The sequence below is a fragment of the Budorcas taxicolor genome, chromosome 2 (assembly GCF_023091745.1).
Source record: "Budorcas taxicolor isolate Tak-1 chromosome 2, Takin1.1, whole genome shotgun sequence".
Lineage (NCBI taxonomy): Eukaryota > Metazoa > Chordata > Mammalia > Artiodactyla > Bovidae > Budorcas > Budorcas taxicolor.
Genome location: NC_068911.1, coordinates 179,713,796 through 179,734,034, shown reverse-complemented (window position 1 = coordinate 179,734,034; position 20,239 = coordinate 179,713,796). Strand labels below are relative to the sequence as shown.

The 20,239-nt window shown below is 55.0% G+C and overlaps 1 protein-coding gene across 1 annotated transcript in view; it reads left to right on the top strand.

Moving 5' to 3' along the window:
• The window catches only part of PADI1 (peptidyl arginine deiminase 1), a 43,538-nt gene that overhangs the window by 8,043 nt on the left and 15,256 nt on the right, over positions 1-20,239 (top strand). Inside the window, exons 2-8 of the mRNA XM_052658619.1 lie at positions 13,636-13,816; positions 14,898-14,970; positions 15,588-15,649; positions 16,966-17,083; positions 17,164-17,289; positions 19,197-19,369; positions 19,513-19,616. Coding sequence (XP_052514579.1) covers positions 13,636-13,816; positions 14,898-14,970; positions 15,588-15,649; positions 16,966-17,083; positions 17,164-17,289; positions 19,197-19,369; positions 19,513-19,616 — 837 coding nt within the window. The remainder of the gene's footprint in view (positions 1-13,635; positions 13,817-14,897; positions 14,971-15,587; positions 15,650-16,965; positions 17,084-17,163; positions 17,290-19,196; positions 19,370-19,512; positions 19,617-20,239) is intronic.

Below are 20,239 nucleotides of genomic sequence, written 5' to 3'. Positions count from 1 at the left end.
CACAGACTGTGAAGGGGCTGCAAGGAGAGTCTGGACCAGGGCTGCAGGGCACGGGAAGGAGACAGGGTCCTGGCCCGACTGGGTTGGGCTGCTGGGGGCTCCAGGAAGAGTGATAGTACCAGCGGTGATGGCACCAAACACTTAAGCACCTACTGTATGCCAAGCACTTCAGTATGTCTCACTCCTTTTAAAAATGTTTACTTCTTGGCCACACCAGAAGGCATGTGCGATCTTAGTTCTCCGACCAGGGGCTGAAGCCATGCTCCCTGCTTTGGAAGATCAGAGTCTTAACTACCAGACCGCCAGGGAAGTCCCATGCCAAGTACTTTTCTAACGGAATCTGCCCAGCAGCCCTGGGAAGTAGCTCTTTGGATTACATCCATTTTACTGAGGAGGGAAATCGAGGCTCAGAGCAGCAGAGTAACTGAATCCCAGGCCATACGCCTCACACAGCCCATGGTCTCCTCCACGGAAGGGGTGGCATTTGGAGGAGCTCAACTGGTAAAGAATCCACCTGAAGTGGGGGAGACCTGGGTTTGATCCCTGGGTTGGGAAGATCCCCTGGAGAAGAGAAAGGCCACCCACTCCAGTATTCTGGCCTGGAGAATCCCATGGACTACAGTTCATGGGGTCGCAAAGAGTTGGACACGACTGAGCGACTTTCATTTCATTTCATTTTGAAGAGTGCAGAAGGCTGCCTCTCCCATCCCCACCCCAGCTGTGCGTCGGAGGACGCGCTCACAGGCTCATCAGCCTGGCAGTGGCAGTGGCATAAAGCTGATGGCAGTGATGATACCGGCAGACTTGGTGTCTCTGGCATGGTAGTGACCTAGTCCCTTCATTTAATAAAGGGGCACTTTCAAAGCCAGGTCCTTACTTGACTCTGGGTCTGGAGACACGCCAGAGCTGCATGCCGGGGTTTGGTCCGGGAGACTGGACCACACAGCTGCCGATGAGTTGGTGGGGAGTGAGAGTGCCGGGAGGTGGTTCTGGCTCGTGGATCGGGTGAGCCACAAATCAGCTCAGGAGCAGCGGAGACAAGTCCCACTGTGGGCGGCCTGCGGCCCACCAATGCCGACGCCTGCCTGTTCCACCCCCAGAGCGACCCTTAATGCTCAGCTCCACCCACAGACCCAGGAGTCTGAGAGGGGAGGAAAGGCTCTGAGAGCCCGTCCTGAAGGCCTGGGACAGGGGAGAAGGGGGCACACCAAGGGAATGAGAATCTGGACGGCCAGGGGCCGGCCTGGCACAGCCTGTAGATGCGGGAGACAGAGGCCCTCCCCAGAGGTCGGCAAACACACATGTGTGTGCGCACACACACGCACACACACGCACATGCACACACACGCACACACACGCACATGCACACACACGCACACACACGCGCACACACACACACACAAAACAACAAAAACTCCTCCTGCTGGGCCAACCGCAGACACCTGTCTTTTTCACCCTGAGAGGCAGCACTAGGGAAGGAACCTGGATGGGGGAAGGAGTGGGGCCTGAACAGGCGCCTCCCAGAGAGCAGGGAGACCTGCCCGGCCTCCCTCCGGCCTGCCCGTCAGGCGCCTCCTGCAGGAAGCCTCCTCTCCCCAGCGTCCATCCTTGTAGCGACTCCCTTGGCCCCTGGAGGGAGAAAGAAGACCAGGACCCCAGCACCTGGAGAGGGGTGAGCTGGATGGGAGCGGCGGGGGAAGGCTGGAGGTAGGTCCAGACTGCAGGGGGCCAGGCTGGGCTCGGGAGGCCCTGACGGCCCCTCTCCTTACGTTATTATTAAAGGTTTTATTGGAGTCAGAGCTGATCTCAGGTGCTGCTAGCGATAAAGAACCTGCCCGCCAGTGCCGGAGACCGACGAGCCTCGGGTTCGATCCCTGGGTCGGGAAGGTCTCCTGGAGAAGGGAACGGCAGCCCACTCCAGTTGTCTCACCTGGAGAACCCCGTGGACAGAGGAGCCCCGCGGGCTGCAGTCCGTGGGGTCGCAGAGAGTCGGACACGACTGAGCTGATTTACAATGCCGTGTCGGTTTCAGCTGTACAGCAAGGTGCCTCAGTTACACATGCACATAGAGCCACTCTCTCGCAGATTCCGTTCCCCTGCAGGCCATCACAGAGCACTGAGCACCATACAGCAGGCCCTTATTAGTCACCTATTTTATACATTTGCTGTTGTTGAGTTGCTAAGTTGTGTCCGACTCTTTGCAACCCCATGGACTGTAGCCTGCGGAGGCTCCTCTGTCCATGGGATTTCCCAGACAAGAATCCTGGAGTGGTCGCCATTTCCTTCTCCAGGGGGTCTTCCTGACCCAGGGACTGAATTTGAGTTTCCTGCATTGGTGGATGGATTCTGAGCCTCCAGGAGAGCCCATGTTATATATAGTAGTGTTTATATCCCAGTCTTCAAATTTATCCCTTCCCACCCCTTCTTACATCATTATTATTATTATGTCCTACCAAGATTCCAAATAACGGGTTGTGTGCCCAGGGCTGTGACTTGGAAATGGCAACCTGTGCCCAAAGCTGGGGATTGGCTCCAAGGAGCCCTGCTTCCCTTGAAAGGGCTGTGTCAGCAGTGACAGGCTCTCCACGGAGCTGGAAACCCTTCTGCAGTCAGCTAGACGCACTGGGCTCCTGCTGACTTGCTCTTGGGGTGTACGAGCAGGGGCCCTGGGGCTGGATCGATTGAATTCAAACTCATGCTCAACCAACCTGCCAGCTGGGTGGTCCAGGGAAAGCCATTCTGTCCCCCGAGCCACACTTGGGCCCGCTCCCCAGTGCACAGGAAAGCCAGCCTATTGACATGGGGCTGTGGTGAAGGAAAGCGCAGAGTTAACTGCAGGCACAGCGAGGGGTCCAGGAAGCTGCTGCTTGAAAGACCTGAAGTCCTGGGTAGTGCGGAGGGAAAGGTTTTTAAAGACAGGGTAATGGAGACGGGTGCTGGGTGTGTTGTCTCCTAGTATTTTCTGGATGAAGTCTGGTTGATTTATTACAATGAGCTAGTTTCTGCTGTGCAGCGAAGTGATTCAGTAATGCATGAAGACACACTCTTTCCCATATTCTTTCCCATTATGGTTTATCATGGAGTATTTTTTAAACTGGTTAATTATTTGGCTGCCTCGGGTCTCAGCGGCATTGCTTCATGCAGGATCTTCCCTTGAGGCACCTGGACGCTCTGCCTGTGGGATCTTAGTTCCCTGACGAGGGATCAAACCCAAGTCCCCTGCACTGCAAGGCGGGTTCTTAATCTCTGGACCCCCAGGGGCGTCCTTATCATAGGATTCTGAAGGTGGCTCCCTGCGCTATCCAGTGAGACCTTGCTGTCTGTTTTATCTGCTAACCCAGCCTCCCGCTTGAGCCCTCCCCCGACCCCTCCCCGCAGGCAACCACCAGCCTGTTCTGTGTCTGTGACTGTTTCTGCTCCACAGGCAGGCTCATCTGTGTCATAACTTAGAGTCCACGTGTAAGTGGTATCATGCAGGACCTCTCTCTCTCTTCCTGACTTGCTTCACCTGGTGTGATAATCTCTCGTCTCACCACACTGCTGCAGAAGGCATCGCTTCATTCTCTTTGAGGCTGTGTGCACTCAGTTCATCAGTCGTGTCCGACTCTTTCAGACGCTATGGACTGCAGCCCGCCAGGCTCCTCTATCCATGGGACTCTCCAGGTAGGAACACCGGAGTGGGCTTCCGTGCCCTCCTCCAGGGGACCGTCCCGACCCAGGGATGGAACCCAGGTTTCCCGTGTGTCCTGCACTGGCGGGACTGCTCTTGGCCACTGTGCCCCCTGGGAAGCTCCTCTTTCATGGCTGAGTAGTATTCTGCTGTGTACATGTACCTTGTCTTCTTTATCCGTTCACCTGTTGGTGGGTACTCACGCTGTTCTCATGTCTCGGCCACTGTGAGCAGTGCTGCTGTGAATGCAGGGATGCACGTATGTTTCTGAATTACAGTTTTGTCTAGATGTGTGCCGAGGAGTGCGAATGTGGGATCATACGGTAATTGCATTTTTAGTTTTTGCTCGTAGACTTATTTATTTATTCATTTTGGCATATGATTCTTTGCAATGTTGAGCTGGCTTCTGCTGTACATCAAGGTGAAGCAGCTGTGTGTGTACACATACCCCCCTCCAGAGCCTCCCTCCACCTCCCTGGGTCATCACAGAGCGCACGCTGAGCTCCCTGTGCTCTGCAGGAGTTTCCCACTTGCTTGCTCTGTTGCTAAGTCGTGTCTGACTCTTCGCAACCCCATGGACTGCAGCACACCAGGCCTCCCTGTCCTTCACCATCTCCTAGAGTTTGCGCAAATTCATGTCCATGGATCAGTGATGTCATCCAACCATCTCATCCTCTGTCGTCCCCTTCTCCTCCTGCCTTCGATATTTCCCAGCATCAGGGTCTTTTCCAATGAGTCGGCTCTTTGAACCAGGTGGCTAAAGCATTGGAGCTTTAGCTTCAGCATCAGTCCTTCCAATGAATATTCAGGGTTGATTTCCTATAGGACTAATTGGTTTGATCTCTTTGTAGTCCAAGGGACTCTCAATAGTCTTCAGCAAGACAGTTCAAAGGATCAGCTCTTCAGCACTCAGTATTCTTTATGGTCCAAATCTCACATCTGTACATGACTATTGGAGAAACCATAGCTTTGACTATACAGACCTTTCTTGGCAAAGTGATGTCTCTGCTTTTTGATACACTGCCTATGTTGGTCATAGCTTTTCTTCCAAGGAGCAAGCATCTTTCAATATCCTGGCTGCAGTCACCATCCACAGTAATTTTGGGGCTCAAGAAAATAAAATCTGCCACTGTTTCCACTTTTCCCCCATCTATTTGCCGTGAAGCGATGGGACCAGATACCATGATCTTCATTTTTGAATGTTGAGTTTTAAGCCTGCTTTTTCACTCTCCTCTTTCACCCCCATCAAGAGGCTTTTTAGCTCCTCTTCACTCTCTGCCGTTAGGGTGGTATCATCTGAACATCTGAGGCTGTTGATACTTCTCCTGGCAGTCTTGATTCCAGCTGTGAATCACCTAGCCTGGCATTTTGCCTGATGTGCTCTGCGCAGAACTTAAATAAACAAGGCGACAATATGCAACCTAGTCGCACTCCTTCCCAGTTTTGAATCAGCCCACTGTTCCATGCCCAGCTCTGTTTCTTCCTGACCCGCATCCAGGTTTCTCAGGAGGCAGGCAAGGTGCTCTAGTATTCCCATCAATGGAAGAATTTTCCACAGTTTGTTGTGATCCACACAGTCAAAGGCTTTAGCATAGACGATGAAGCAGAAGTAGGTATTTTTCTGGAATTTCCTTGCTTTCTTTATGATCCAACAAATGTTGGCAATTTGATCTCTGGTTCCTCTACCTTTTCTAAACCTGGCTTGTACACCTTCAACTCAGGTACCGCTGAAGCCTAGCTTGAAGGATTTTGAGCATGTCCTTGCTAGCATGTGAAATGAAGTCTAGTTTGAACATTCTTTGGCATTGCCTGTCTTTGGGACTGGAATGAAAACTGACTTTTTCCCGTCCTGTGGCCACTGCTGAGTTTTCCAAATTTTCTGACACATTGAGCTCAGCACTCTAAAACGTCATCTTTTAGGGTTTGAAATAGCTCAGCCGGAATTCCAGCGCCTCCCCTAGCTTTGTTCTCAGTGATGCTTCACGCCTCACTGGGCGTCTACTTTACGGACTGCAGTTTGTGTATGTAAACGCTGCCCCCTCAGTGCCCCGCCTTCCCCGTCCTCCCCTATATCCGTTCTCTAAGCCAGCCTCTGTATTCCTGCCCTGCAAATAGGTTCACCTGTAACTTTTTCTCTAGATTCCATATTGACGGGCTAGTATAGAATCATTGTTTTCTCTTTCTGACTTACTTCACTTCGTATGACAGGCTCTAGGTCCATCCACATCTCTAAAGTGACCTGACTCCGTTTTTTACGGCTGTATAATACTCCACGGTGTATCTGCACCACACCTGGACCCATTCCTCTGTCGATGAACATCTAGGGTGCTTCCACGTGCTGGCTAGTGTAAACAGTGCTTCAGAGAACCTCGGGGTACACGTGTCTTTTTGAGTTACGGTTTTCTCAGGGTATACGCCCAGTAGTGGGATTGCTGGGTCATATGATAGTTCATTCTTCATTTTTTTTAAGGGACCTCCATACTGTTCTCCAAGTGACTGTTTCAATTTACATTCACACCAACAGTTTGCAAGAGGGTTCCCTTTTCACCACACTCTCTCCAGCATTTATTGTTTGTAGCTTTTTTTGATGATGACCCTTCTGACTGGTGTGAGGTGATACTTCATTGCAGTTTTGATTTGCATTTCTCTAGTAATCAGCTATGTCCAGCATCTTTCCAGGTGCCTGTTGGCCATCTGCGTTTCTTCTTTGGAGAAATGTCTATCTTAGGTCTTCTGTTTCAGTTGGGTTGCTTTCTTTTTTCGTTGCTGAGTTTTATGAACTGCTTGTATATTTTGGAAATTAAGCCCTTGCTGGTTGCATCATTTGCAAATATTTCCTCCCGTTCTGTAGGCTGTCTTTTCGGTTTTGGTTATGGGTTCCTTTACTGTGCAAAAGCTTAAATGTTTGATTAGGTCCCGTTTATTCATTTTTGTTTTTATTACTATTGTCTTGGTTGGGAGACTGACCTAAGAAAACGTTGGTACAATTTATATCAGAGAATGTTTCGCCGATGATCTCATCCGGGACTTTCATGGTGTCGTGTCTTCTGTCTAAGCCTTTACGCCATCTTGAGTTTCTGCATGAGGTGAGAGGGTGTGCTCTATTTCACTGAAAGGTGTTAAAGGCAGAGTGAGGGAAAGGGCTGTAGGGTGTGTGATCGTGGACATTCTCGTGAGTCAGCCTCATCAGCCTCCTGGGTCTCCGAGCTTGTGGGCAGCATACAATTAACTTCTTCCACCTGGTGGGGGGTTCAGTGTCTGCAAAGCCGCTCCAGGGTGTGGCTCAGAACCCTGTCTGTGTCTATGAGGAGGAGTAGAGGTCCTCGAATGTTTGGACGGCTAAGTCGTCATTGGTCTTGTTTGGCTGTCTTCCTTCGTTTCTGCATTTTCTCGATTTCCTGGTTAAGTTTATTCTTTGGAACTCAAGGAAAGCCTAGGAGGCTAAAGTTCTATTACGAGCAAGAGGCAGATGGAGGATGTGGAGGAGGGCGGGGAAGTCTGTTCCAGGAGGTCCATAGGCTCTGCTTGGTTACCGTTCCACGTTCCCTGGCTGTCCTGTCCTCGTCCATAAAACAAGGGCTTCCTGTACTTCTTGCCCACAACCAGGCCCCGCACTGGGTGCTGAGATGACCAGTTTTAGTGAAAGTAGAACGGGAAAGTTCCCTGCATTCTAGGGGGAGAAATGGGAGAGAGACAGCAGGGAAATATGTGAAGTAAACGTGGCGTGTCAGGTGACAAGCGCCGCGGGCTGAAAGGAGACGCAGCTGGTCACGCGGTTAGGGGATGTGAGGCCCGTGGTGCCGCCCTGACACAGGGCAGGCAGGGCGCCTCTGGGAAAGAGACGAGGCACTGAGCCCCCGGGGATGCTCCCGGCCGAGCATTCCGAATGCGGAGAACCCAAGCGCGAAGGCAGGCGGAGCGTTGCCCGTGCTCCCCAACAAGAGACGCTACTGCAATGAGAGACGCCCAACCGCAGTCAGAGGGTAGCGCCCGCTCGCAGCAACCAGGGAAAAGCCCACCAGCAACAAAGACCCAGCACTGCAAAGACAGTGAGGACGAGTGCCCGGCACAACTAGGAAGCGCACAGTCACCCTGGTAAAAGGCGGAGTCGCTCCAGGGAAGGCCCGGCGGCGGCGGCGGAACTTAGCGGCGTAGCGGGGTGCGCCCCCAAGGGGACCTGATTGTCTTTTTTTTTTAAGGAAGTTTGCAAGCCTGTTGTCAGACACAGCCATTATTTAAAATTGAACTGTATATTGCTTGCCTGTTCAGTTGCTCAGGTGTGTCCGACTCTTTGCAGCCCCATGGACTGTAGCCCACCAGGCTCCTCTGTCCATGGGATTCTCCAGGCAAGGATACTGGAGTGGGTTGCCATGCCCTCCTCCAGGGGAGCTTCCCAACCCAGGGATCGAACCCTTGCCTTTTGCGTCTCCTGCAATGGCAGGTGGGTTCTTTATCACTGAGCCACCTGGGAAGCCCCCACCATTGTTTTAAATGCAGCTTATTTAACAGTAATAACAAGAGGACCCACCACCAGAACCCTGAGGGCTGGGTGAAGACCTAGCAGAACCAAAGATGAAAAACCTGAAAAGGCAATGGCGGCAATTTCCCTGGTGCTTCAGCGGTGAAAGCTCTGTGCTCCCAGTACAGGGGGGAGGTCTGACTCCTGCTCAGGGAACTAAGATCCTGCATGCTGTGAGATGTAGCCAAATTAAAGAAAAAAAATCAATCAAAAAATAAATGACCTAAATCAAACCCCTTATGATTATGCAGTGGAAGTGAGACATAGATTTAAGGGCCTAGATCTGATAGACAGAGTGCCTGATGAACTACGGGCGGAGGTTTGTGACACTGTACAGGAGACAGGGATCAAGACCATCCCCATGGAAAAGAAATGCAAAAAAGCAAAATGGCTGTCTGGGGAGGCCTTACTAATAGCTGTGAAAAGAAGAGAAGCGAAAAGCAAAGGAGAAAAGGAAAGATATAAGCATCTGAATGCAGAGTTCCAAAGAATAGCAAGAAGAGATAAGAAAGCCTTCTTCAGCGATCAGTGCAAAGAAATAGAGGAAAACAATACAATGGGAAAGACTAGAGATCTCTTCAAGAAAATTAGAGATACCAAGGGAACATTTCATGCAAAGATGGGCTCGATAAAGGACAGAAATGGTATGGACCTAACAGAAGCAGAAGATATTAAGAAGAGGTGGCAAGAATACACAGAAGAACTGTACAAAAATGATCTTTACAACCTGGATAATCACGATGGTGTGATCACTCACTTAGAGCCAGACATCCTGGAATGTGAAGTCAAGTGGGCCTTGGAAAGCATCACTATGAACAAAGCTAGTGGAGGTGATGGAATTCCAGTTGAGCTATTTCAAATCTTGAAAGATGATGCTGTGAAAGTGCTGCACTCAATATGCAAGCAAATTTGGAAAACTCAGCAGTGGCCACAGGACTGGAAAAGGTCAGTTTTCATTCCAATCCCAAAGAAAGGCAATGCCAAAGAATGCTCAAACGACCGCACAATTGTACTCATCTCACACGCTAGTAAAGTAATGCTCAAAATTCTCCAAGCCAGGCTTCAGCAATACGTGAACCATGAACTTCCTGATGTTCAAGCTGGTTTTAGATAAGGCAGAGGAACCAGAGATCAAATTGCCAACATCCGCTGGATCATGGAAAAAGCAAGAGAGTTCCAGAAAAACATCTATTTCTGCTTTATTGACTATGCCAAAGCCTTTGACTGTGTGGATCACAAGAAACTGTGGAAAATTCTGAAAGAGATGGGAATACCAGACCACCTGACCTGCCTCTTGAGAAATCTGTATGCAGGTCAGAAAGCAACATTCAGAACTGGACATGGAACAACAGACTGGTTCCAAATAGGAAAAGGAGTACGTCAAGGCTGTATATTGTCACCCTGCTTATATAACTTCTATGCAGAGTACATCATGAGAAACGCTGGACTGGAAGAAACACAAGCTGGAATCAAGATTGCTGGGAGAAATATCAATAACCTCAGATATGCAGATGACACCACCCTTATGGCAGAAAGTGAAGAGGAACTTCACTTCTCCTCTTGATGAAAGTAAAAGAGGAGAGTGAAAAAGTTGGCTTAAAGCTCAACACTCAGAAAAGAAAGATCATGGCATCCGGTCCCATCACTTCATGGGAAATAGATGGGGAAACAGTGGAAACAGTGTCAGACTTTATTTTGGGGGGCTCCAGAATCACTGCAGATGGTGACTGCAGCCATGAAATTAAAAGACACTTACTCCTTGGAAGAAAAGTTATGAGCAACCTAGATAGCATATTCAAAAGCAGAGACATTACTTTGCCGACTAATGTCTGTCTAGTCAAGGCTATGGTTTTTCCTGTGGTCATGTATGGATGTGACAGTTGGACTGTGAAGAAGCTGAGCACCAAAGACTAGATGCTTTTGAACCGTGGAGTTGGAGAAGACTCTTGAGAGTCCCTTGGACTGTAAGTAGATCCAACCAGTCCATTCTGAAGATCAGCCCTGGGATTTCTTTGGAAGGAATGATGCTGAAGCTGAAGCTCCAGTATTTTGGCCACCTCATGGGAAGAGTTGACTCATTGGACAAGACTCTGATGCTGGGAGGGATTAGGGGCAGGAGGAGAAGGGGACGACCGAGGATGAGATGGCTGGATGGCATCACGGACTCGACGGATATGAGTCTGAGTGAACTCCAGGAGTTGGTGATGGTCAGGGAGGCCTGGCGTGCTGCGATTCATGGGGTCACAAAGAGTCGGACATGACTGAGCGACTGAACTGAACTGAACTTAAGGAAAAAAGATAAAAAGTACTTAACACACATCGGTTTCCAGGTATTTTCCTGCCTCCCGCCATCACCTACGTTCCGCCAGCACTCCCTCTGTCTGTGTAGCAGAGTGGCATGTAGGGGCCTCTTTTGCATCTCTCTGCAACTCTGGGTTCAATGATGTTGCGATGATAACTTGAAGCTGACCTTAGTGGGAGTGTTTACACCAGGGAAATTGGCCAAGTCTACAAATCAGGACTTCGTTTATTGTTTTACTGACGAAGACAAGATGAATAATGCAGATTGAATTTGGTGTCTGTAGCTGTTGGGCTGAGATTGACGCAGAGCTGTGAGGAGGTCCTCGTCCGGGGCTTTCTGGTGGAGGGCAGCGTCTCCATCACCTCGGTTTCTTCTTCCTCTCGAGCGCAGATGAGAAGACCCTTCAGCCTTCACACCACATGCGTTTGTGACTGTGGCTTTAGGCCAGCTTATTTATCGGGGAAAGAATGAGCCAATCAGGCACAACTCCATGTGCGGAATCAGGACGGCGCTGCAGCCGCTGTAGGCTCCAGTCACAGGTGAGGCATTCTCTAGAGTCAGCGGTCTCAGTGGAGCGAGACTCAGCGAGATAAAGCCTTATCTTTAGAGATTTTAAAAACTGTTTATTTTTATTGTTGGCTGTTCTGGGCCTTTGCTGCTGCCCCCGGGCTTCCTCCAGTTGCAGCGAGCAGGGCTGCCCTCTTGGCGCAGAGCACGGGCTTCATGGCTTTGAAGCGGCACACGGGGACCCTCCCGGGCCAGGAACCAAGCCCGTGGGGCCTGCGTCGGCCGGCAGGCTCTTAACCACTGGACCGCCGGGGCAGCCCCTCGCTCCAGCTTCACCTTTAGAACAAGGAGAATAATAACCGCCTTGTGGGGCTGTGGTGTACATCAAAGCACCAGATCCTGCGTGGGACTAGGGATTATCGGAACCGTGATCGTCGCCGCCATTGTCACCAGGCCCGGTGCACGCTGGGGATTAGGGAGGCCTGTCTGTTTTCTCCAGGGGGGTTTATATTGGCTGGGTTCTCAGGGGTCCGGGAAAGAATGGAGACAGGAGCTATATCGAAGGACCCCTCTGGCAGTCGGGTGCACACCTGCACGTGGCCTTGACCTTGGGTGGTGGCCTTGAGGCTGATGGCTCAGTCCTGGGGGACGGCAGTGGAGAAGCTTGACATGTAGCTCCCTTGTCCAGCTCCCCTCTAGCGTACACTCTACACAGCCAAGGGCCTCACGGAAACCTGGGGCCTCCCCCAGGGACGGCAGAGGGGGGTGCACAGCTCAGGGTCACTCAGGGAGCGAGGAAGGACAGGTGCACCCTCGGAGGCCCGCCGGCCTGGCTTCAGGTACTCTGCAGCCCGAGTTTGCAGAGCACCCCTCTGGGTCTTTGGTCCAGAAGACCGGCCCCTCTCCGCTGTGGCTGGGAGCAGCTGTGGTGTGAGAAGCAGCGTGCAGGCCCCGAAGAGGGCAGCCCCCACCTGGGGGCTGGCACACCAGGAGCTCCACGACCCTCCCTGTCTGGAGCCCCGAGTTCCGGGCTACCAGGGGGCTGCGGGGCGTCAGGGGAACAGGAGAAGTTTGCGCTGGGCCCCGGCGTCAGTCAAGTGCTGTTCTGCTGGGTAGAGATGGGCCTGAATGCCCTGGCGGAGTAGGGGAGACTGAATCCATTCATCCATTTAACAAGTGTTCATGAGAAGGGCTACATGCCAAACACTGTTATAGACTCTGGGCTGCAGCAACGCGCAAAATAGAGAAAACTCCGTGCCCTCAGGGACCTGAGCTCCTGGCAGGAGAGATGAGCGGCAGGTAACAGTCTGACTGGGGCTTCCCTGGGGGCTCAGATGGCAAAGACCCCGCCTGCAATGCAGGAGACCCGGGTTCGATCCCTGGGTCAGGAAGATGCCCTGGAGAAGAGAATAGCAACCCCCTCCAGTGTTCTTGCCTGGAGAATCCCATGGACAGAGGAGCCTGGTGGGCTACAGTCCACGGGGTCACAAAAGAGTCGGACACGACTGAGCGACTAACAGTGTGATTAAGAATCAGAACAGAGGGACTTCCCTGGCGGTCCAGCGGCTAAGACCCTGTGCTCCCAATACAGGGAGCCCGGGTCTAAGATCCCACATACCACAACCAAATAAATAAATATAAATATTTTTTAAGAAAGAATCAGAACAGAATGACAGAGGTAAGGAGAGTGGAAGGGGAGACGGGGAAAGGCTGAGTGTTCGGGGGGAGGGTGGCCTCACGGAGAAGGCGACATTTGAGCCTTGAAGAGGGTGAGGGAGGGGACTTGTGGGATCTGCTGGAAAAGCATTTTCTACGGAGGGAACAGCCAGTGCGAAGGCCCTGCGGCAGGGACAGCCCGGCAGCTTCAGGGAACATCGGGAAGGTCAGTGAGGCCTGAGCAGAGTGAGTGGGGAAGAGCAGGCCCCGGGAGTGGGGAGGGGCTGCAGGTGGGAGAGGGCTGACCAGGGCGGGCCTCGTGTGCCGTCTGGGATGATGCTGCGTGTGGCTGGGACCAGCGCTTCTGAGCGTAGGAAGAGCGTGCTCTGTTTGTTGGGGAACAGCCTGGAGCACCCGCAGGCGGGGCGAGGAAGCTGTCTAACACTCTAGGGGGTCAGGGACGGCAGCAGAGGACGTGAGAGGTGGGTTTCCAGTTGGGTTGGAGAGTTTGGAAGCATCGGAGCTAGAAGTTTTGGGAGAGGGGTGGGGTTGGGGTTGTCCAGAGGGGTTCCATCTCTGCTCTCTGGAGTTTCAGGGGCCGCTATGGGAGTGGAAGTGTTAAAAACTATGATCCGTCATCACCCCCAGGCCCCTTCTGTCTGCCTTCTGCCCAGGGTTCCATTCAAGGTCCGAGGAAACAACTCTGCCCCTGAAACAAAGCTTCGCAGCCTTGCTCTGCTGCAAGCCCTTCGTGTTGCAGATGGGGAGACCGAAGCCAGGGGTGATGGGCTCAGGGTGGGTCACGTGGGCATCAGCAGAGAGCTGGGATGGGGCCCTGGGGCCTAACCGGGTTGGCCTCCTGTCCAGGGGCAACCCCACGCCCCACCCCAGCCATAGGGGTGCTGTCTGCATCTCCTGGCAGCCCCCCACCTTGCTGGTCTCTTCTGCGCCCACGACGCTCCCCTCTCTCCTTTCTGTCAGTGATGTGCCCGAGGGCGCTGAGAACTTTGGGGTGTCTGGGAGCTCCGGGGTGAAGATCTTCATGGTCTATGACCCAGCGCGGGTGACGGAGCCCACGGGCAGGGCCCACTGGCCCCTGGATGCCAGCGTGGACGTGGTCATATCCGTGGATGCGGCCAGTAAGGCTTTAAACGACCTCAAGGTAAGAGGTCCCTTCCCCGAAGAAGGTCAGAGCCCCCGACAACACACGCCCCACTCACACACCACCCTAGTCAGCCAGCCCCACAAGCCTACGACGCCCAAATCCACATCCACGGCACATCCCGACACAAGCCCACAGACTCCTGAGCCTGTAAAGCCACCCGGCATGCCAGCATCCACACACGCGGGAGTGAGTACTCCCATAAAGGCACAGCCTGCCTGCTCGCCCCTCAAGTTCACAGACACCCCCTTGGATCCCAGCTCCACACTGACCCCGAACAGGCCCCGCCCGCTCCCATGCAGACAGGCGCCCTCAGCAACAGCCGCGCGCGCACACACACACGCACGCATGCATCGGACATAGGTGCGTACCTGGATGCACGCGCGTCTCCCACCTAAGGAAGCGGGAAACCTCTCTCACAGACGATGCGACGCCTTCTCACTCGCCCTCAGGCACCTGCCACACACACAGTGACCCCAGGCTCACCGATTCAGCTTTTTCTCCAGTGACACGGGGAAAGTGAGGGCCGTGCAGCTGTTGAGAGCAGGGGTCCTGGAGCTCAGACTCCCCCTCTGAACCCCGACTACGGGGCCCAGCCTGGGGGCTCTCTGAGAGGCCCAGGTCGAGCCCTTTGCATGGCCTGTGGGCTGTGGGAAAAGCTCTCTGAGCATGGGCTGCGATCGTGGGGTGGGAAGGGTCATTGTTCCCATTTTACAGATGAAGAAACAGAGGCTTAGGGAGACTGATTACCTTGCCTGAGTCATTGGTGACGACTGCCCCTTCCCTCATTCTTTCACCCTGGCCTCCCCATGGATTCCTAAGGGTCCGGCTGCCCCCTGGGGACCCACCCCCACTCTGTCTGGCCCTCCTGGCCCCTTGGCCCAGCCCTGGCAGCGGGGAGGCATCCGCTCTCTCCAGCTGGAGAAAGTGGCTCTGGATCCGGGCGCAGAGCCCGTGGGCCCTGGGCCTTCACCAGCAGGGAGCAGCTGGGGCCCCCAACCCCCATCTACGCAGGGCCCTTGGGGTGCCCCCTCCGCCCCCCGCCTCAGCCACCCCCGCAGGGCTGACCATGTCCCTGCAGGTGAAGATCTCCTATTTCGGGCAGCCGGTGGGCCGGGTCCTGGGCCACAGCGTGCTCTACCTCACGGGCGCCGGTAAGTACCGCGTGTGGTCCAGCACGCGTCCCTGCCCTCTCCCCGCCACGCTGGCTGCTTGAGGGGCTTAGGGAGGCCCATGGCCATCTTCCTCGTCCACCGAGGAGCTCGGCTTCTTCAGAGGCCATGCATCTGCTCCAGACCCCCAGCCATGGAGCCCCAGCCGTTCTTACAGCCACAGGAACCTAGAAACTGCACGGCCCACGGGTCTCCAGCCAGACCACAGCAGGCCTCCTCCGTCCAGAGTCCCGGAGCCTCAAGGCTTGTCACTAAACGTGGGGAGATGCACGCTGCGTTCAGCCAGATCCCGCGCAGCGGCCCTAACTGCAGAGCCAGCAGCTGGAAGCTCAGGCCTCGTGCTGGCCTCCAGAGTCAGGGTCCCCAAGGGCTAGCAATTCAGGGCATGCAGACGAGTGAGAAAGTCAGGAGCCCAAGTGTCGGGTCCCTCGAAACCCAGAGCCACAGGGGCGGGCCTCCCAGGCGTTGGGTGTGGTCCCCAGAACAGGGCTGCCCAGCTCTCCTGCGCTTGGGGTGGGGTCAAAGCTTGCCCCGACCTGGACACTATGGTGGGGCGGGGGACCGGGGAGCCCAGCTAACCTCTCCCCATCTCTTTTCAGACATCTCCCTCGATGCTGACACTGGCCGCACGGGCAAGGTGAAAAGGAGCCAAGGCCACAAGGTGGGCCTCCTCTAGCTATCCCAAGATGGCAGGGTCGACAGGCAGACCTGGGGGTGGTCCTAGGGCGGGGCGGCTCTGCCTCCAGAAGGGTGATGGATTCCTGGGCTCTGTGTATCCAGCAGTGTGGGGAAGCCATCTGAGGACTCCCAACCAGCATGTGGGCCTGACCGTGTGTGATCAGCGTGCTGTGTGACTCCTGGAAAATAGCTAACCCTCTCTGGGTGTCTCTAGTGCCACCTTGCACCTAGGATCTTTTGCTTGAGGTCTTTTCTACTTCCTGGGCTGTATTTGGACCCCTAAGCGTGATAGGTGCTTCATAAAAGGTTGTCAAGTGGCTGAATGAAGGCTTCCGGTAGAGGAGGCTGCGTGGACTACCCTGGCTAGATTCCGAAGAGAGAGAGGGAGGGTGGGGTGGGCTCCAGGCATTTTCCCGCAGGAAGTGTCTGAAGCCTATCCTGGGAGGAGAGACAGTAAAACTTGTGAGGAAGGACCCCAGGGAGGAAGCCTGGATCACACGCAAGACTTTGTGGACAAGATGGGGCAGGACCGCCCTGGAAGGGTGTGCAGGCTGCTCACTGCACAAGGCTGCTGAGCAAGGCAGTGAGTGCGGCCTGTGACGCAAAGCATGCCTTGGGCCCTGATACAGAGACGGTGGACAAGAGCGCCATGCAGGTTAGCAGAGGTCCCCCAGACCCAAGTTTGAATCCCACCTCTGTGACTTAGGGTTCACCTCCCCAGAGCCTCTTTCCCCTCTCTTGTAAATGGGGAAAATAAGCTCTGACTTGCGGAGTCTGTTGAGAATAAAGCAGAGGCAGGTCAGAAAGAGCTTTGATCACAGAGGCAGGACTCCAGCCACCTTCCCCTCCTGTCAGCTCCATCCTCCTTGCAGGGCCTGCAGGGTCACAAGTGAACACCAGGGACCTCTGGGACAGGCCCCAGGAGAGGACCCGGGTGGGGAGAGTCCCAGCAGTTCTCTCACTCGCTCACAGTCTCGGCCCCCAGGCAGGGCCAAAACTCAGGAGACTGGCAGAGGCCATTTCTGGGCTTGCCGCTGCCGCCCTTCCTTTTGCAGTGTGATGGTTGGGAGAGGCTGCTGTGTACGGCTGTTTAGGTTGCTCACCACACAAGCATGGAGTGACTCTGGGTCTGGAGAGCTGGAGCTCCGGTCCCCAAATCTGTTTTCCCTCTTTAAATCTTCAAGTAAACCTGGAATACAAGACTCCAAGCTAACAAGGCAGACAGCTCCAGCCATGTCCAGAACCCCTTCCCAGAGACTGCTGGGGCCCGCTGGCCCTAAGGCCTCTCGTTTTGCACAGGAAAGCTGGCGCTGGGGCCCTGAGGGCTATGGGGCCATCCTGCTGGTGAACTGCGACCGGGACGGCCTCAGGTCCACGGGGACGGACCTCACCGACACCCAGCTGGCCTCGCAGGATGGTGAGCAACAGACGGGACGGGCTGCCCGGGATGGCGCGCGGGGCGGCGCGGGGCTGTCTCATGGGGACCACGCTCTCCAGACCTGCAGGACATGTCCCCAGTGGTGCTGACCTGCGACGCCCCTGATGCGCTCTTTGACACCTACAAGCTGGTCTTGAACACGCCGCTTTCTGATTCCAAAAGAATGCGGGTCTTCTGCGCCCGGGGTGAGTGGCCTGGAGGGGCCTCTTCCCTCCCTGCTCCAGCCTCTGCTTCCCGAATTGTTTCTTTCTTCTCTTATCCTCATTTCTCCCTTCTTCCATCATCATTTTGTAATTCTCACTACCACTTAAAAGCAGCCACTGGCCCAAGGAAGAGGGTCTCAAGCTAGACCCATTTTATAGACGGGAACACTGAGGCTCAGAGATGTGAATTCACTTCCCTATGTTCACACAACCAGCTGGGAGTGGAGCAGGCATTCCAAGTCAGTCTCCTGGGCACCAAAGCCCCTTTTCTTTCCACGGCCCTGGCCCTCCCGCCGACCCCATCCCTCCTCTGCTGAGTCAGCACAGATTGAGCTCTCGAGGCCTGACAAGTGCTGTCCAGGCTAGGTGGGGGCAGGGACCAGCAAAGCCAAGGCCCAGCCCTGCCTTTGGAATCCAGTTATTCTGCCGGAGAGTTTATTAATCAAACTCTGTGGCTTAGAACCAAACAAAACCAATCCTTAACTCTGAGGTGCCCTTACTCATCTTTATAAACAGCAAGAGCCCTGCCTGCCTCTTCCTTCTTCCTCTTCTCTCTCTGTTCACACTGACTCAGAACTCGTTGCAGCTTAATTCCAGCAGGAGCCAGAATGCTGCCTCTCTCCCCCGCGGTGGAAAGTTGGGGGGGTCTGGCTTGGAAATACTCACTGTGATAGCGGGACATGAGCTCCGTCTCCGTAGGTGAGCTGACAAGCCTTCCTGCTGTAAGAACAGGCTAGGGTACCGCTTCCCAGACGACCCTGAGGGGCGGGGAAAGGAGGCGGGCCAGAACTGCTAAGCGCCAGGAGCTTTGTTTAAACAATTGAGATGACATTCACAGAACATAGAAGTAACCATTTTCAAGTAAAGAATTTAGTGACATTCCCTGGGGGCTCAGACGGTAAAGAATCCGCCTGCAGTGCGGGAGACCTGGGCTTGACCCTGGGTTGGGAAGATGCCCTGGAGAAGGGAAAGGCTACCCCCTCCAGTATTCTGGCCTGGAGAGTTCCATGGACAGAGGAGCCTGATGGGCTTCAGTCCGTGGAATCACAAGAGTCGGACACGCCTGAGCGGCTAAACAACGACAGTCCCATCCCCCGACCCCAGCCCTGAGCTGCGTCCGAGTCTTTGTGGCCCCACAGACTGTAGCCCGCCAGGCTCCTCTGTCCGTGGGATTCCCCAGGCCAGAATACCGGAGGGGGTTGCCGTGCCCTCCTTCAGGGCATCTTCCCGGCCTGGGGATTGAACCGTGCCTCTCACACCTCCTGCGTTGACAGGTGGGGTCTTTACCACTAGCGCCACCGAATCCCCAGCCCTAGGCCACGGCTAATCTGCTTTCTGAGCCTACGGACCTGCTCCTACAAATGGAGCCACACAGTATTTGCCTTTTGTGTCGAGCTCCTGTCACGTAGCGCAGTGTCCTCAAGGTCATCTCTGCTGCAGCACGCATCGCTACTATGTTCCTTTTCACGGATGAAGGACACGCCGGCACGTGGGCGTTCTGTTTATCCGTTCATCCACTGATGGACATTTGGGTTGTTTCCACCTTCGGGGCCAGCTGCTTTTATTTCCTTGCCCGATGTAAAGCTTGCACTGACCTCGTGAGAAACGTAACGTTAGCCCATTTTACAGATGAGGAACTGAGGTGCAGAGAGGTTGAGTTGTGGAGCTGAAGTCACTCAGCTAGCACTCAACACTGCTGGAGAGGAGCCCGAGTCTCTCTGACACAGACTGGCTCCGCCCCTGCATTCCTGGCCTCGGGTCTCCTGCCCCATGCCCCCACACCCCTGCGTCAGCGCTGGGCAGCCAGAGTTACGGTGATAGTGGGTGCCCCCCAGCTACCACATGGCCCTGCGCCAGCCTTGCCCCCGTGCTGACTCGGGTCTCTCTAGGCGGGAATTCCCTCCTGGACTATGAGCAGGTGCTGGGACCCCAGCACCCGTCGTACGAAGTGGCCCGTCAGCCTGGGGAGCGGAGGATCCAGCTCTATGTGGAGGGGCTCAGCTTTCCCGACGCTAACTTCCTGGGGCTGGTCTCCCTCAGCGTCAGCCTGGTAGACACCAAGGTAGGTGCGGTGCTGGGGGCGGAGACGGGGTCGGGGAACTTCAGGGCCCACGGAGGCTCCAGGGCTGGGAGGCTAGGGGCCGGGGCTCCCGAGGCCCGATGGGGCTCCCTGCAGGGCCCACTGAGTCCCCATTCTCCCCCCAGACTCTGCCCGAGGTGCCCCTCTTCACAGACACCGTGGCCTTCCGGATGGCCCCCTGGATCATGACCCCCAACACCCAGCCCCCCCTGGAGGTGTATGTGTGCAGGTGAGGCCACTCCCTCCTGCAGCTCTCCCATCGCCTCTGGACTCCCAGAGACGGGAGCAGAGCGCGGTACCGGGCTTGGTCCTGCACGCTCGCCGGCCGGGTTCACCGAGGGGCTCCCACGGGCACACCTGGGTACGGGACAGCGGTGAGCTGGCTGAGCCATCAGCCCGCCGGCTCTGAGCGGCCCAGCCGCAGCTCCCCATCCTTACTGTGCCCTGCCTGGAGCAGTCCCGGAACATCCTGGGTTTATCCCAGGCAGAGGGGCCAGGCCCTGTTCAGGTTCCTGGGGGTGGCAGGAGTCCCAGCCTTCCTCTGACAGGGCTGTGCCCCTGGGCCTGCAGAGCACGTGAGAACTCAGCGTCCAGGACTGTCTGTGAGCCCTGGGCATACCTGGGTCCCTGGTCGTTCTGCCATCTCTCAGAATCCTCATCAAGCCCCTGGATGGGCAGGGCAGCCTGGACTGGCACGGCTACTCCAGGGCCCTGCAGAGGAGGTCAGACCACCAGAAGGGGCCGCAGATGACTTGGAGCTTAAGTCAGAAGGAAGGCTGAGGTCAGGCGGGTCTGCCTGGTGGCCCGGCTCAGGTGTTCAGACAGGAGGGGCCCTTTCTTGCCCTTTGCTCA